This window comes from Podarcis gaigeae (assembly GCF_964106915.1).
Source record: "Podarcis gaigeae genome assembly, chromosome: 8".
NCBI lineage: Eukaryota > Metazoa > Chordata > Lepidosauria > Squamata > Lacertidae > Podarcis > Podarcis gaigeae.
Genome location: NC_139684.1, coordinates 52804546 through 52818044, shown reverse-complemented (window position 1 = coordinate 52818044; position 13499 = coordinate 52804546). Strand labels below are relative to the sequence as shown.

Below are 13499 nucleotides of genomic sequence, written 5' to 3'. Positions count from 1 at the left end.
GCTGTCTTCTCTCTCACTCCATTTCCAGATCTTGGAGAGGGACAAAACTATTTTGCTCCAACTATGCTGCATCGCTCAATGAGTGAAAGAGAAGCTGGGAGGGGTTGCTCAATAGCTGGCAGTTTGGCAAAGAGATGGTTCCTGCAAGGAAGAAGGTGAAGGTGGGTAAGGGAGTTTTGGGCTTCTCTGTCCCTCTCTGCAGGAGAACCAAGCTATGAAGCCACCTAGAACTGGATCTGCATTAATAGATAGGAATCAAAGCACAAGCAACCCAGAAGTTGGAATTTTCCTTTTTAATTCTTATTTCCATGGTGACATTGTCCCATTAAATCCCAAACCTCACCACCACCACCACCCACCCTGGAACACAAGATTTGAAATGGAGGCTGGGGGTGTGCGTTGCACGTCCCCCCCACAAAAAATCTTCAAAATTAGTGTATAATTGACATTGAGAGAGAGCCTGGACTTTAGTCCCATCTGCCAGGACATAGAGACCTTCTAAAAATCTGCTTTGTAAACATCAGAACATGCTACAAAATGCCACATTGGAACCAACAGATACGAATGGGATCCTGCAACAGAAGGTGTGGCCCTGAGATGTTGCTGTACTAACAGAGCTCCCATCATCATCCCTGACACTTGGGCCTGGCTGGTTGCACAGGCCGATGAGAGCATCTGGGGGGCGGCTACAGGTTCCCCACACATGGCAAACCTGTGATACAGCCCCAGAATCTGGCATCAACTTAATCAAATGAAAACATAAAAGGAAATAGGTCTCTGACAACTGAGAACCAAATGAATACTGTGGGTTAAAACATGATTGGATGGAGCAGAGAGACCGCCCAGCAAAGGAATAGAGTTTGTTCATGTGGCATCTGAATCTGGTGAATCTCACCAGAAAGGAGGGGAAGGAAGTAGTCAGGTGACAGGAAGGAAGGACCTGTGTGAATTTGATGCCAAGGAAATGCCCTCAAATGTAGCCAAATATTCCCTTTTCCAATGTATGTATCTAAAACTCAAGGATCTTTTCCCTCAGTTTTCATTTTCTAATATAAAAAGTAAAAGGATAGCAACAATATAAAAACAAATAACTTCCACAATAAGCACCAAGTCCACAGGCCAGCCTTTACCAACAGGGTGCCTACCAAATGTTTCAGAGGGAAACTCCCATCAGTCCCAACACCATACAGCCGTACTAGCTGGGGCTGATGGGAGTTGTCATCCAAACCAGTCACCAGGCTGGGGAAGGCTGCCTTAAAGTAATTAAGCTGTAGTTAACACTGTGCAGGTCATGTCATTATCAACCACATGACCTTTGCTACATCACTGGTCATGATACAAAGATGAGCCCCCCGGGCACATAAATTTAGAGCAGAAGTTGTGTAGTGAATGGCCTGGGTCCTCTTAAACAAGTGTGTGGAAGGCAAGGGCAAAAGGAGAGTCCTTTTTGAGAGTGATGTCCCAAAAGGCAAAGAGGAATTCAGTTTGTGTTCAGAGTGTGAAGCTGCATGCACAGCAAGGGCCCTGTGGGGACTTGACTGGTCTATCAAGAATCAAGTGGGAAAGAAGGTGGAAATCAAAGTCTCGGAAGAGGCTCCCAACAAAACAAAACAGGAGTAGCACAATCACCGGGGGAGAGTGGAGGGAACGGTCGCCTCCTGCTGACACGAGACATCCCCAAAAATTGGAATTCAAGAATCCAGAGGAGGAAAGGCACCCTCCGAGGGCAGTTGTAGGGATCACTTCTTGAGATCCATAAAGATAGCGTTGGTAGTTGTCTGTCCAAAGATAAATGCTCCAAGGATAACCATGAAGACGCCGTAGCTCACCATCGCCCACCAGCTATGGATAAAAGAGGGGAGACTGGCATGAAGCACACATGATTCCATAACCACTTGACCCCACATGGATGAACTGGGCAAGAGGAGGCAGCAAAGAAGAAGCACAGCTCTTACCCGGCTGGTCTGGCCTCTTGTATTTCGGAGAGCTTGGTGTGGATGAGGCAGAGTCCTGGCAAGGAAGGAGCAGAGGAAAACAGTGAAGGCAAAAAGCAGAAGGAACCACCAAGGCTTTTTTGGGGGGGAAGCCATCTGAATCTCAGAATGATGAATAGTTCTAACAAAGCCAGTGTTACGTTCAACTGTTTTGAGTAATATCAGGTTCTTGTTGGTGTGCAAAGGAAGTATGTCTTGAACACTTTAGTGAAAGAAGATCCACCGCTGAGGTGGTTACAGAAGCGTCACTGTGCAGAAGAAAGTTGGCTGTGTGGGCTCACAATAAATTGCTAATTTATCCAAAGGAAGTGGGTGCGGGAAGGGTGGCAACTCAGGCTGAACTTATAGAGAAAGAGAATTCTGGCTAAGGGAATATTCTGGCCTGTCCAGAGCAGGTACCCGCAAGGCGAGGTGAGCCAGGCTGGTAGTAAAGACCACCAAATAGAGTTCCAAGGGATGGTGTTTCCTGCTTGGCAGGGGGTTGGACTCGATGGCCCTTGTGGTCTCTTCCAACTCTATGATTCTATGATCTGCTCTGCTAAAAGCAGAAGTGAACTGAGGTCTTCTGAGTCCCTCTGTCCTGTTTTCCCCTCCTAAGCGAGACTCCCCAGTGTGAGGGCAAGTGCTTCTCTGCCTCTCTGTAGCCTTCTGCCTGAAAGGCTCCCCCTGCCATTGGGCAGGGACCCTGGAGTGGGAGCACCTTTAGTCCTCAGGTAAATCAAGCTGGGGGAGGCACCTCCATGGGTCCCTGCTTGCAGCCTCAGGTTCAGATCCCCCCAGCAAAAGCAGAATAAGAGCCCCCCTCTTACACACAGCCAGGGGAAACTACCTGGGAAAACAAAGATGAAGCAGGCAGCCAGGCCCCCAATGAGAGAGATGACTTTGCCAATGTCAGGAATGAACAAGGCCAGGAGGAGCGTGAGGAGGAACCAGCTGACCGTCTGCAAGAGGCGCCGCCTCCTCTCCCGCACGACGTCTTCTTCAACCGCCTCCCCCTTGTAGCGCAGCCAGAGGCCTTCCAGCACAGCTCTGGGCAGGGAGCCAAGACAAAATGAGGAGTTAGGGATTGCCCTCTGCCACTGCAACACCCCCTGCAAAGACTACACAGCAGCAGGAGAGGCTCGCACCAGCCAGCCCCACCAACCCCTCCTGCTCCACGCTCACCGGCCACAGAAATGCAGGATCGGGTAGGAGGTGAGAACACAGACGATGATGGAAACCCGGGCAATGGCGACTGGGATGTCGTTGGAGGGGTAGGACATGAGCACATCCTGCTCCACACTGGACCCAAACGTCAAGTATCCACAGACTCCTGGCAGGAAACAGGAGGAGGAGGAAGAAGAGGAGAAGATGAAGAAAGAAGGTGGTGGTTCACAATGACCCAGAGCCCACCATCAGCCACTTCCCATCCCATGAGGGAATACAGATCAGTCTCCCTTATGCGGCACAGAAGAGGAGATTGAGCGCTTCCTCTATTTCATCCCGCCTACCTGTGCCCGTGTAGACAAAAAGAGCAATGACCATGGCTGCTGTCACAACGGCCCCCCATGGCTTCACCTCTGGTTGCTTCATGCTGTGGAAGACGGGCACGCTACTGACGTGGCACTGTCAGGGAGAAGAGGAATAGGAAAGGGTTGTTAGGTGTGGAAGAGGAGAATGCAAGTTTTCTGATCGTGCAGAAGTCATCAGCCTTTGTGATTACTTGCACAGGAGAGCCTTCTCCCAGACTTGTTCTTTGGGCTAGTGCAGTTTTTCCACAGATACGTTTTCACAGCTGGAGACCAAACAACCAGTCAACAAATTCAGCAAAAAGTAGCCTTCACCAACCTGGTGCCATGAACATCTGGAGGGAGGATACTATAACAGGGCCTCTGATTTTCCCTTAAGATGGTTGACGATTAAGAGCCACTTCTGCCTCATTCCAGGACTCAAGTAACTCACATTATCCCTTTTTAAATACTTTCTGAACCAAATTCCATCTTACCTTTTCCTAGGACAGCTGTATTATTATTCTACAGTAATCCATTTCCCCTTATCCCTCATCTGTCAAGAGTAGGGCGCACAGGCTCCATATGAGCATGTCAAAAGCTTTTGCCTGTCTGTTCACATCTTATTCAACCTTTCTTACAAAAGTTTGAGGCTAGTGTACTTAGGATATCACATCCTACTTATAAAAAACGGACAGAAAAAGACAAGGCTACATGCCATAAACACCATATGAAAGAAAACACTACAATTTCATCCAAGATAAAAATGAATTAAACTTGAAACAAAGGTCAGAGTTTAGACTGATTATTCTGTCTCTCTTGCCATCCCATTACACTCCCAGTGTCTCCAAATAGAGCTGAGAAAGACCCCTGAATGAAACCCCAGAGAGACCCTGCCAGTCTGGAGGGCACCAAGCTAGCATAGAAAATATTGAGTTGCGTGGTTCACTGTGCTTTTACTTGGTACAATGATTATTACTAATTAAATTTGTATGCTGCGCTTCATCTGATCACAGGGCAGCTCACAAAATAAAAATACAAAATGAGAACACATAATATATAGTAAAACAAATACCAATAGCTGCTCCCTCCCCCAAATACACTTTAAAAGGCCATAGAATGTTTAATCAGCCAAAGGCCTGGTTACAGAGACACCGAGAGAGGTGGACTTTTTTGCCCTCAATGTGCCCACACCCACCTGGGGCCTTCAGACAAGCCTCACCTGGAAGCCAAAGCAAATGGTGGGCATGGCATTGAAGACAGACATCCAAGAGGAGGGGCTGCGGAGAGGAACGCACACGTTAGTTCAGGGTGTGGTTCAGCAAATGTCTACCATCAGCATTTACTCAGAATTGAAAAATCCCCTCCCCTGAGGGGAGTAACGTGTCAAGAACTGATTGGCAGGATCTAGTTTTAACTCAGTCAAAATTAATGCAAGAGAGGCACTTCCAATGAAACGAATCTACCTTAAGATGCACATCTCTATTTTCACAGACAATGCCTAAACTGGAACCCTTTCACTCGCAAACACAGCCTTTCTCAATCTGATGCCCTCCAGATGTTTTGGACTATAACTTCCATCAGCCCTAGCCAGCCCAGTCACTGAAATCCAAACATCTGGAAGGCATTGGGTTGGGGAAGGATGGGTTAATGCGTCCTTCTTCCCCCTACAGTGAGAATTACCCTCTGCCTTTCAGGTGTCCGCACTGACTGCTAGCTGCAAGTCGTCAAGTCCTGAGCAGGGGAGAACTGGATGGGTCCCCAGCATAAGGATGGCCAAAGGTCAGAGGAATGGGATGCACCTCTCAGCAGCTTAAAGAGTGGGCAGATACAGTGCCCACCACAGAAATAAAAACTTTTTTACATTAAAAGTTAAAAGCTAACTGGAGACTCTTGACTAGGTAGTCCAGTAATTACCATATTTTTTGCTCTATTAAGACTCACTTTTTCCCTCCTAAAAATTAAGGGGAAATGTGTGTGCGTCTTATGGAGCGAATGCAGGCTGCGTAGCTATCACAGAAGCCAGAACAGCAAGAGGGATTGCTGCTTTCACTGCACAGCGATCCCTCATGCTGTTTTGGCTTCTGAGATTCAGAATATTTTTTTTCTTGTTTTCCTCCTCCAAAAACTAGGTGAGTCTTGTGGTCTGGTGCGTCTTATAGAGCGAAAAATACGGTAAATTGTCAGGTCTCTCCACTGCCTTACTGCAGAAAACAAAGACTGGAAGGGTGGAAGCTCAAGACGGCTCCACCTCTTTCTGAAGGAGCATCACTCCCACGTACCTTGTTGTAATTTCCTGTGGGATGTTCTCATCAGGCCAAATATATTTGATAATTATGATGGCTGTCACATACCAGGTCCCGATAACACTCAAGCAGCTGTGAGAAAGATAGAGAGAGGTGGGACAGGTGATGGAGCTGCTGCCGCTGCTACTATCTCCTTCCAAGGATCATCTTGAGATGTCAACACCCACCTTTTGCATCTAGACCTGCCCTTGACAGAGCAGTTCAATGGCACATAGTCTTTAACTCAAGCAACACATCCTGGCAAGCAATACAGAGGCACGGCCTGTTTGCCACCCTCACACTTTCGTCTCATGAAGTCCCTGGTTGGCAGCAGTGGCTGGGGAGCATTTGCCAAGATGTGTGCCAGCTGAGAACTGGCCTGTGCTTACCTGGCGTATTTCTGGAAGCCAATCTCCTTGGGCACTGAGAGGGGAAGGATGAGCAAGAAGGCTGTGATGCTGATGGTGAACTTGCGGTCTGTGTACCAGTGGCCGCTCTCTGCCCCTGTGGAGTCCTTCATTAATGCTGCAATTACTAGACAAAGAGAGACTGCAATCATCCTCTGGGCCCAATCCACCAGGCAGAGGGAAGTCAAAGCTCAAAGGCCAGTGCACAGCTACACACACAAAAAGACTCTCAGAGAGACTCGAACCTCTTATGTCCAAGGAAACACAAAGCAACTGGTATGGAACTAAGGGGAAATTTTGTGTTATAGAAAGCTGTACAGAACACCAGGACAGTGGTGTAGCGTGGGTTGTCAGCACCCGGGGCAAGGCAAGTAATTTGCACCCCCTAACCCGTGGATTTGCGTTCCCTAATCCTAACCCCCAGATGTTGTGCCCGGTGCGACCGGCCCCCCTGCACCCCCCACGCTACGCCACTGCACCAGGACCCAGGCAAGAGAAGCTCTGGATTTCTTGCACTGGACTACACCAGTTGCCAGATGTTGGGAGCTACGAGTCCTATCAGTCAAAGCCAGCATGGCCAATGGTCAAAGATGATGGAAATTGAAGTTCAAACTATCCGGAGGGCCCGAGGTTAATGGTAGCTCCCTCTGACCCTGTGATTCACAATGTTATGAAAGCAACGCTGGCAGAAACCCTTTTTATCACTCAGCAGACACTGCCAGCAAGAGGCACTGCCAGGCGTCAGCACAGCTCTTCCTGCTCCCCAGCAAGGGTAGCCTAATGCAAGAGCACAATGACTGAGACAGGGGAGCTGAGCACCTGTTGCTATGTGCAAGCCCCCCCCCCCCCCAAAAGTGGTCAGTGGCACACTTGCCAAGAAACTCACAGGCAGGAGTCTGAACAGGCAGCTGATGCCCAACTATTCAATTATCTGTGTCACAGTATAGTGTGAATGTGGTGGGTATTAGCCATAAAGTTCAGTTGGTGGCCTGGGTGCAAGCCATTCTCCCTCAGCCTTGCTCACCACACAGAGCTGTTGTGAGGGCAAAATGCTGTAAAGAAACTGTATTTTGTATACTGAAAAACAGCATAGGCAGTTATTCTATATAGCCCTCCAGGCTGTAATTCCTCGGAAGGCTACAGAGTATGCCCTCCACAAAGGAAACAGGATCTCCTCTTGTGGCATAATTCTCTGAGTTTTCTAGTGTGGAAAAAACCTTTGGCTGTCCAGATGTTACTGAACTACAACTCTTTATCATCACCCCTGGCCATTGGCTACAGGGGCTGGTGGGAGTTGGAGTTCAGCAACTTCTGGAGAGCCACAGGTTCCCACACCTGACCTACAGAAAAAGTAAATCAGGAGCTGCAGCCATGGTGGATGAAGCCAGAGCCAAAAACAGGCAGTTGGAAGCTCTAGAAGATTGTACAGGTCTTGTTCTCTCTGCAAGCTGCACAAAACAAAGGAGGGGGCACAGCTTCAAGCCTCTCACAGTACCAAAAACAGAAGGCCGAGTACATGTCAAACCCCAATGGAGCTCAATCAAACCTTGTCTTCCCAATAAGATTTCAAAATAAAATGAATTTTGACGAAGAGGGAAGGGCATAAAAGCCCAAACAGGCCTCCTCCTTTCCCAGCAGTACTCACTCTTGTCCTGCTGATCTCCAATGATGATGAGGAAGGCGATGCAGGTGCCAAAGGTGTAGACAGCAATGGCCACCTCGCACAGCACCCCGGTGACTTTGCCACACACGGCCCACACCACTTCCTGGTAGGTGCGCTCATTGCTAGCCTGGGAGCAGTAGGCCAGGATGACCAGGCCGCCAATGATGAAAACCAGCATGCACTGCAGCAGAAAAGGGAAGAGTGGCACCATGAGATGAGTGGCAGGCACCAGCAAACTGAAAACAATAAAAAGCTCTGAGCATATTTTTTTTACTCATTTCCTGTCTTGCTTTCCTGCTCTCTCCTGCTCCATACATAGTTTAATTTATTCTAGCTTTCCAACCTGCTGCCAACCTGGCTTTCCAGCCAGCACAGGTGTTATGATGCTTGGGCTGATGTGAGATGCAGTCCAAAACATCTGGAGGGCACCTACTTGGGAAAGGCTACATTGTCCCCATGGCAAATTTCTGGACATTCTATAGCTGCAAGTTTATTTTTAAAAATAAACTTAAGAAGCGTAAGAACCTGCTAGTTATGGTCAAGGGGAGCCCATCTGGTCCAGCATCCTGTTCTCACCTGCAAGTAGAACCCAAGCACAAGAGCACTCTCCCCACCTGTGACTTCCAGATTTAGAAGCATTGCTGCCTCCAGCAGTGGAGGCAGAGCATAGCTATTGTTCCTAGCAGCCACTGAAAGACTTCTCTGCGAATTTGCCCAGTTCTCTTTCAAAGCCATCCAAGTTGGTGACCGTCACAAGACCTTCACAGCCGCCCACATCAAGCTGTGCTCCAGCCAGGCCAAATGAGAAACACCACCAGCACACTCTGCACATTCCCAAATGGATCCCTTCCCACCGCCCACACGTTTTTCCTCATCCCCACACCCTCCCTGCTTTCACCATCTGCAGTGTGATTCCTGCAGCCACTCCGCCTGCCATGCTGAAGGCTGCTGGGAAGTTCAGGAGGCCGGCACCCAGGGCCGCGTTCACAACAATGAAGACAGCTCCCAGCTTTGAGGTTGCAGCAGGTCCACGCTCTTCGTTGCCCTTGGGCCCCGTCTCCACATTGGGGCTCTGCAGCAGCCGGGCCCTCTCGCCAGCATCCGCACTCCATTCCCAGTCACCATATTCGGTGTTGATCCCCAAGTGGCCTTCAGACATCTCCTCCGCTGGAAAGGGCCACTCAGTGGCAGGCTAATCTGTATCCAACGAACCGCACTTTGCATCCCCCCAGCCTCCGAAAAGCACCAAGCGTTATCCTGACAGGCATGGATATGTGGCATATAGAAGAGACATGCCTGAGCTCAGAATAATGTCACAAGCAGAGATGCTCGCAGTTTGGTGGGTCATATGGCCCTAGAAGAAACCAAAGGAAAGAGTCAGCTCTGAGCAGATGGAGAGGAAATACAGGCCCCTGCTCACAGAAGACCTCAAAACCCATGCAGGAGGGGAACATTAAAAAACTCATTTCTGGGCATCGTGATTTTTAAAGTATGCAGTAACTGCTAAGAGCTCAGAATCCAAAGTGGTGACCCAGGAAGCCATTCCCGCTCAGTACCATCTTCACAAAGATTCAAAATTTGGCCCTAGCATACCTGTGGCCCAGCTCCCAAGGCACCAAGCTCCAAGCACTCAGCACCCAAATATCCCTTTGCAATGGCTAAAACAAGAAAAGCTGAAGAGGTCTTCCACTGCTGCTTATCCTCTTTTGTGGGCTGCTAGAGAAACCAGCTGCATAAGCACTTCCCTCTACAACTCAGCAAAAAACCTGTTTTGCTCATGCTGGGCAAAGTTTAGAATTGGATTTCTGGGGGGAAAAACCACAAAACCACAGGGTGGAGCTGAAAGATTTCTCAACTGGTGAAAAAATCAGTTTTGCTCCTCCCAAGCCCCATAATTTCTATTGCATATCCACTGTTGCAGTAAAACCATTTTTAAAAATTATTTGCTTACATCACCTAGTTTAGTCTTCAACTCCTCAATCAGCCATACAGAAGCGTGTATGTTTTTTGGTAATCAGCAAGGGGAATTTAAATCTCTGAGGAGCAGGAGTGAGTAATTTGTTCTGTTTAAATTTAAACCCCCCTTCCCCCCAAGATTAACAAACTAGTGTAGGTTTCAGAACAAACTTCCATCATTATACAACATTCTAGATAAGATTCACAATTAAAGAAATCCAAGTGACTTGGATATTGATAATTATTTAATCACCCCACTTCAAAAAAAATTATAATTAAGTGATTTTTTTTCTAAAAAGCATATTTTTAAAAAAAATACATAACAAAAACAAGGAGTGGTTGAAATGGGATGCTACAAATAAATAAATGGTAGGATCTTCACCCATTTCTCTACAACCTGTAGCAGTTATCCTGGCTGATTCTTTAAGATTCGAACTATGATTTTTGAATATGTTTCTGTAGCCAATTCCACATTTCCTTTGAAGCATTTGAAACTCATCCAATTCTTCATCTGACTTTATGGTACTATATTGTAACCTGTCCTTCAGTTACTTCTTTCATACCTGGGTACTGTATAACACATTTTAATTTTCATTTCTTCATTTCATTTCTTCACAGTAAGAAACTGTTTAGCAATCCTGTGAGGATTACCACAAACATTATTTTAATGAATTCATCCCCCTTTACCTCTCTTCCTCTCTGCCAGCAAGTTTTAAATGGAAAATTATGAGTGTCAGATGTTTCCTTCTATTATTTCTGGCAGATAACAGACACAAATCTGAGCAGAAAAGCTTCAGAGCCAACACTGACAGGCCAGTGACTAGGCTTGGTGGGAGCCATGGATTCAAAATCTTACACGCCTAGGCATATGGCAGAGAAACTCACTAGAAGGGAAAAATTATCCACAAAGCTCTCCCTAATGTGTTCACCTGTGAGTAACATTTTAGGCTCAACTTTCCTCCAAGGGATTCAAGGTAGCGTCCTCCCCTCCCCTCCATTTAATCCTCACAACAGCCCTGTAGGGCAGGCAATGCTAAGAGATGACATCGGAGCCAAGGTCGCTCAGCGCAGAGAAGGCGCCTCTCCCTGACTCACCCACAGCAGGGAGAGGTGAAGGGCTAGACAGGGAGCCGGCAGGCCATTGCAAGCTGTGGGCTTAATGATCTCGGGGTCGGGAAGGAGACACCCTGCAACCCCTTTAGCTGCTCAGCCCATTCAAATCGTGGCTGGCCGGCTCCCTCCAGCGGGCCGGGGAGCCGGAGCTTCTACTCCAAAGTGGATGATGGAGGGGATCGCGGCCACCCCCATATGTGCGCTTGCTGCTATCGCAGCGGCGGCCCCTTCGTCTCCCTGGCAAGCTAGCTTTCTGCTTGCAAGGGAGGGCGCCTTCAGCCCGGGGTGCGGGCGAGAAAGGCTCGCCAGGAGCGGCCCTGCAGCCTCCTTGCCTGCCGCAACCCCGCTTACCCACCTCCTTCCACACCGGCTGCTCAGCTGACGAGAATCACATGGCGGCGGCTGCAGCAGCGGCGACTGCGCCCTCCCCTGTACGCGTGGCATGCTGGGAGTCGTAGTTCTTGACCGCGCCCCCTCAGGGACAAGAAACAGAACCGGCGGCCTTGGGCCGAGTCAGTCAACTATAGTCTCCGCTGACTCACAGCAGCGGCTCTCCGGGGTTTCAAGGAAGACAAAGTCCTGTCACAACCAGGCCTAGAGATGTCGCGGGTTGGAGCTGGGAGCTTTGGGTAGCAGGGATAAGGAACCTGCGTGGTGGAGCCCTCCGGGTGTTGTTGACCGGCAACTCCCATCATCCCGCCACATGCTGGCTGTTGGGATTTGTAGTGCAGCGCCATCTAGAGGGCCAAAAGTCTCCCAGTCGGTTCTCCATAATCCACTTGAAAATGGCCAAGGGTCTTGGCAGACCACTTCACGTATTTCCTGCCTATTGTAGTAATTGTAATGTGGCGAGTTTAGGTGTTGCATATTTTTAAAACAGTATGGGGTGTTTTTTTTTTGCTTCTTTTGATTCTTATATTGCATTTTATCGAAATACAATTTGTTTTCCATGGAATTCAAATTGTAATGCAGTGTAAGAAATAAAGAAAGCAATAAAAATCAATATGAGCATTTCATGTGGACATGCCACAGACCACCTGAATGAAGCTTGCAGACCACTGGTGGTCAATGGAGCAGTTTGGAAACTCCTGCTTTGCAGCATTGCAAACTGAAGTAGCCAGGTTGGGGAAGATGCTGGAAGCAATGAAGAACAGCAGAAGCAGATAATAATAATAATAATAATAATAATAATAATAATAAATAAAAAAACAGCACAGAGGGAGGGTTATAATAATAATAATAGTTATTATCACTATTTTGATCCCAGCTGTAGCTTCCATTTGTGATGGGGAGGCTGAAGTGAAACCTGTAGCTGGACAAAGGAATAATGGCTCCCTCCTTCCTCAGAAAGTTCTGCTTCTGCCTTTCTCTACAGAGCCAAGTTCAGAAAGCTGCCCTTGTCCTCCACTCACCCCACTTCTGCTGGGATACAAAAAAAGGAAGCTTAGGCGGCTTTGGACAAATAGGCAAAATGGCTCTAATTTTCCTATATGCTTGTGAGAAAGGACAACGCAGAGTCTGACCCAGCACTGGTAAGTAGGACAAGGTAGGTACTCTTGTCAAACTAATCCAATATGGTATTCAGATCTAGAAACATCTTATACAATGTAGGAATAAGAGGGGAAAATATAGCCACTATTAACATCAGAGCATGAACGTGCTCTTGTTACTTCAGAATCTGCTTGGTGTAAAGACTGCCCAGCATCTCTTCATCACACTCTAGCATAGCCAAGAGAAGAGGTCTGGTTTATGCAGAGCAGGAACAAGCCAAATAGAATAGACCTCATTCCCCATGTTACTCCTCACTCCCCATTTACCAGGATCATTCTGAACAGGATGAAAGTGTCAGCGGAAGGCCCACCATGCAGCCTTGGTTATTCACTGTCATGTTGCAACACAGAAAGTTGCTTTAACTGTGGAAACCTCACAGCCAGATTTCTGCAATGTGTGGTTACCTTGGGGCTGATCCAGTTGGTAGAATAGTTACTTCATTGGTTATTGGGGCTGATCAGAGTTGAGCTCTGAAAGTGCTGGAGGGCACACCAGGTTACAGAAGGCTTGATTTAGAGTAGTAGGATGCAGGCCTGAGCAGAATTCATCATAAATAAAAGCCTCAGATTTGTAACGCTCAGATGTACAGCAGCTTTAATTTTTTAACAGAAATGACAGGCTGCATAAAGGGCAACATGATTTATTACTGAACAGCAGAATATTCTCTAGTGAGAGGACGGAGCATTGGAGACAGTAATCAGAGAAGAAGAGGCCTAAAACCACAGCACAGAAAAATGAGGACTATCCTCTAAGTCAAATCTTTCAGTGTACAACAGCAGCATGAAGTGTGGGAGAATCAAAAAGAAGCTTTGGGAGTTGGGCTGTCTTGACTCTCCTGCCGAAACAAGCTGAAATAGGAGGACCACAAAGGCTACTGACATATGGCCACTGGGTGCAAAGGCAAGCCACCAGCCTGAGGCTTTTTCATGCTGTGGCAACAGCTCTTCTTGACCTCTCAGCCCTTCCTCATTCAATACGCATGCTTTGAAACTCAGCTAACACAGAGATGGGGCTTAAGGCCTGGCCTAAAGTTGTTCACACAA

General features: G+C 47.8%; 1 protein-coding gene across 4 annotated transcripts; it reads right to left on the bottom strand.

Moving 5' to 3' along the window:
- Positions 1 to 278: 278 nt before the first annotated feature.
- On the bottom strand, positions 279 to 11397 carry SLC38A7 (solute carrier family 38 member 7). 4 transcript variants are annotated; one of them, XM_083751336.1, is made up of 11 exons: positions 11261 to 11397; positions 8735 to 9190; positions 7819 to 8017; positions 6156 to 6300; positions 5764 to 5859; positions 4704 to 4761; positions 3485 to 3599; positions 3159 to 3306; positions 2824 to 3023; positions 1956 to 2010; positions 279 to 1842 (listed from the first exon to the last, which is right to left on the bottom strand). In XM_083751336.1, the coding sequence occupies exons 2-11, from the start codon at positions 8993 to 8995 to the stop codon at positions 1740 to 1742; spliced, it is 1380 nt and encodes a 459-aa protein (XP_083607462.1). In that variant the 5' UTR covers positions 8996 to 9190; positions 11261 to 11397; the 3' UTR covers positions 279 to 1739. The 4 variants fall into 4 exon arrangements, with proteins under 4 accessions (XP_083607462.1, XP_083607463.1, XP_083607464.1 ...); XM_083751337.1 differs by having other exon boundaries at positions 9430 to 11270; XM_083751338.1 differs by lacking the exons at positions 8735 to 9190; positions 11261 to 11397 and adding an exon at positions 8413 to 8681.
- Positions 11398 to 13499: the final 2102 nt, after the last annotated feature.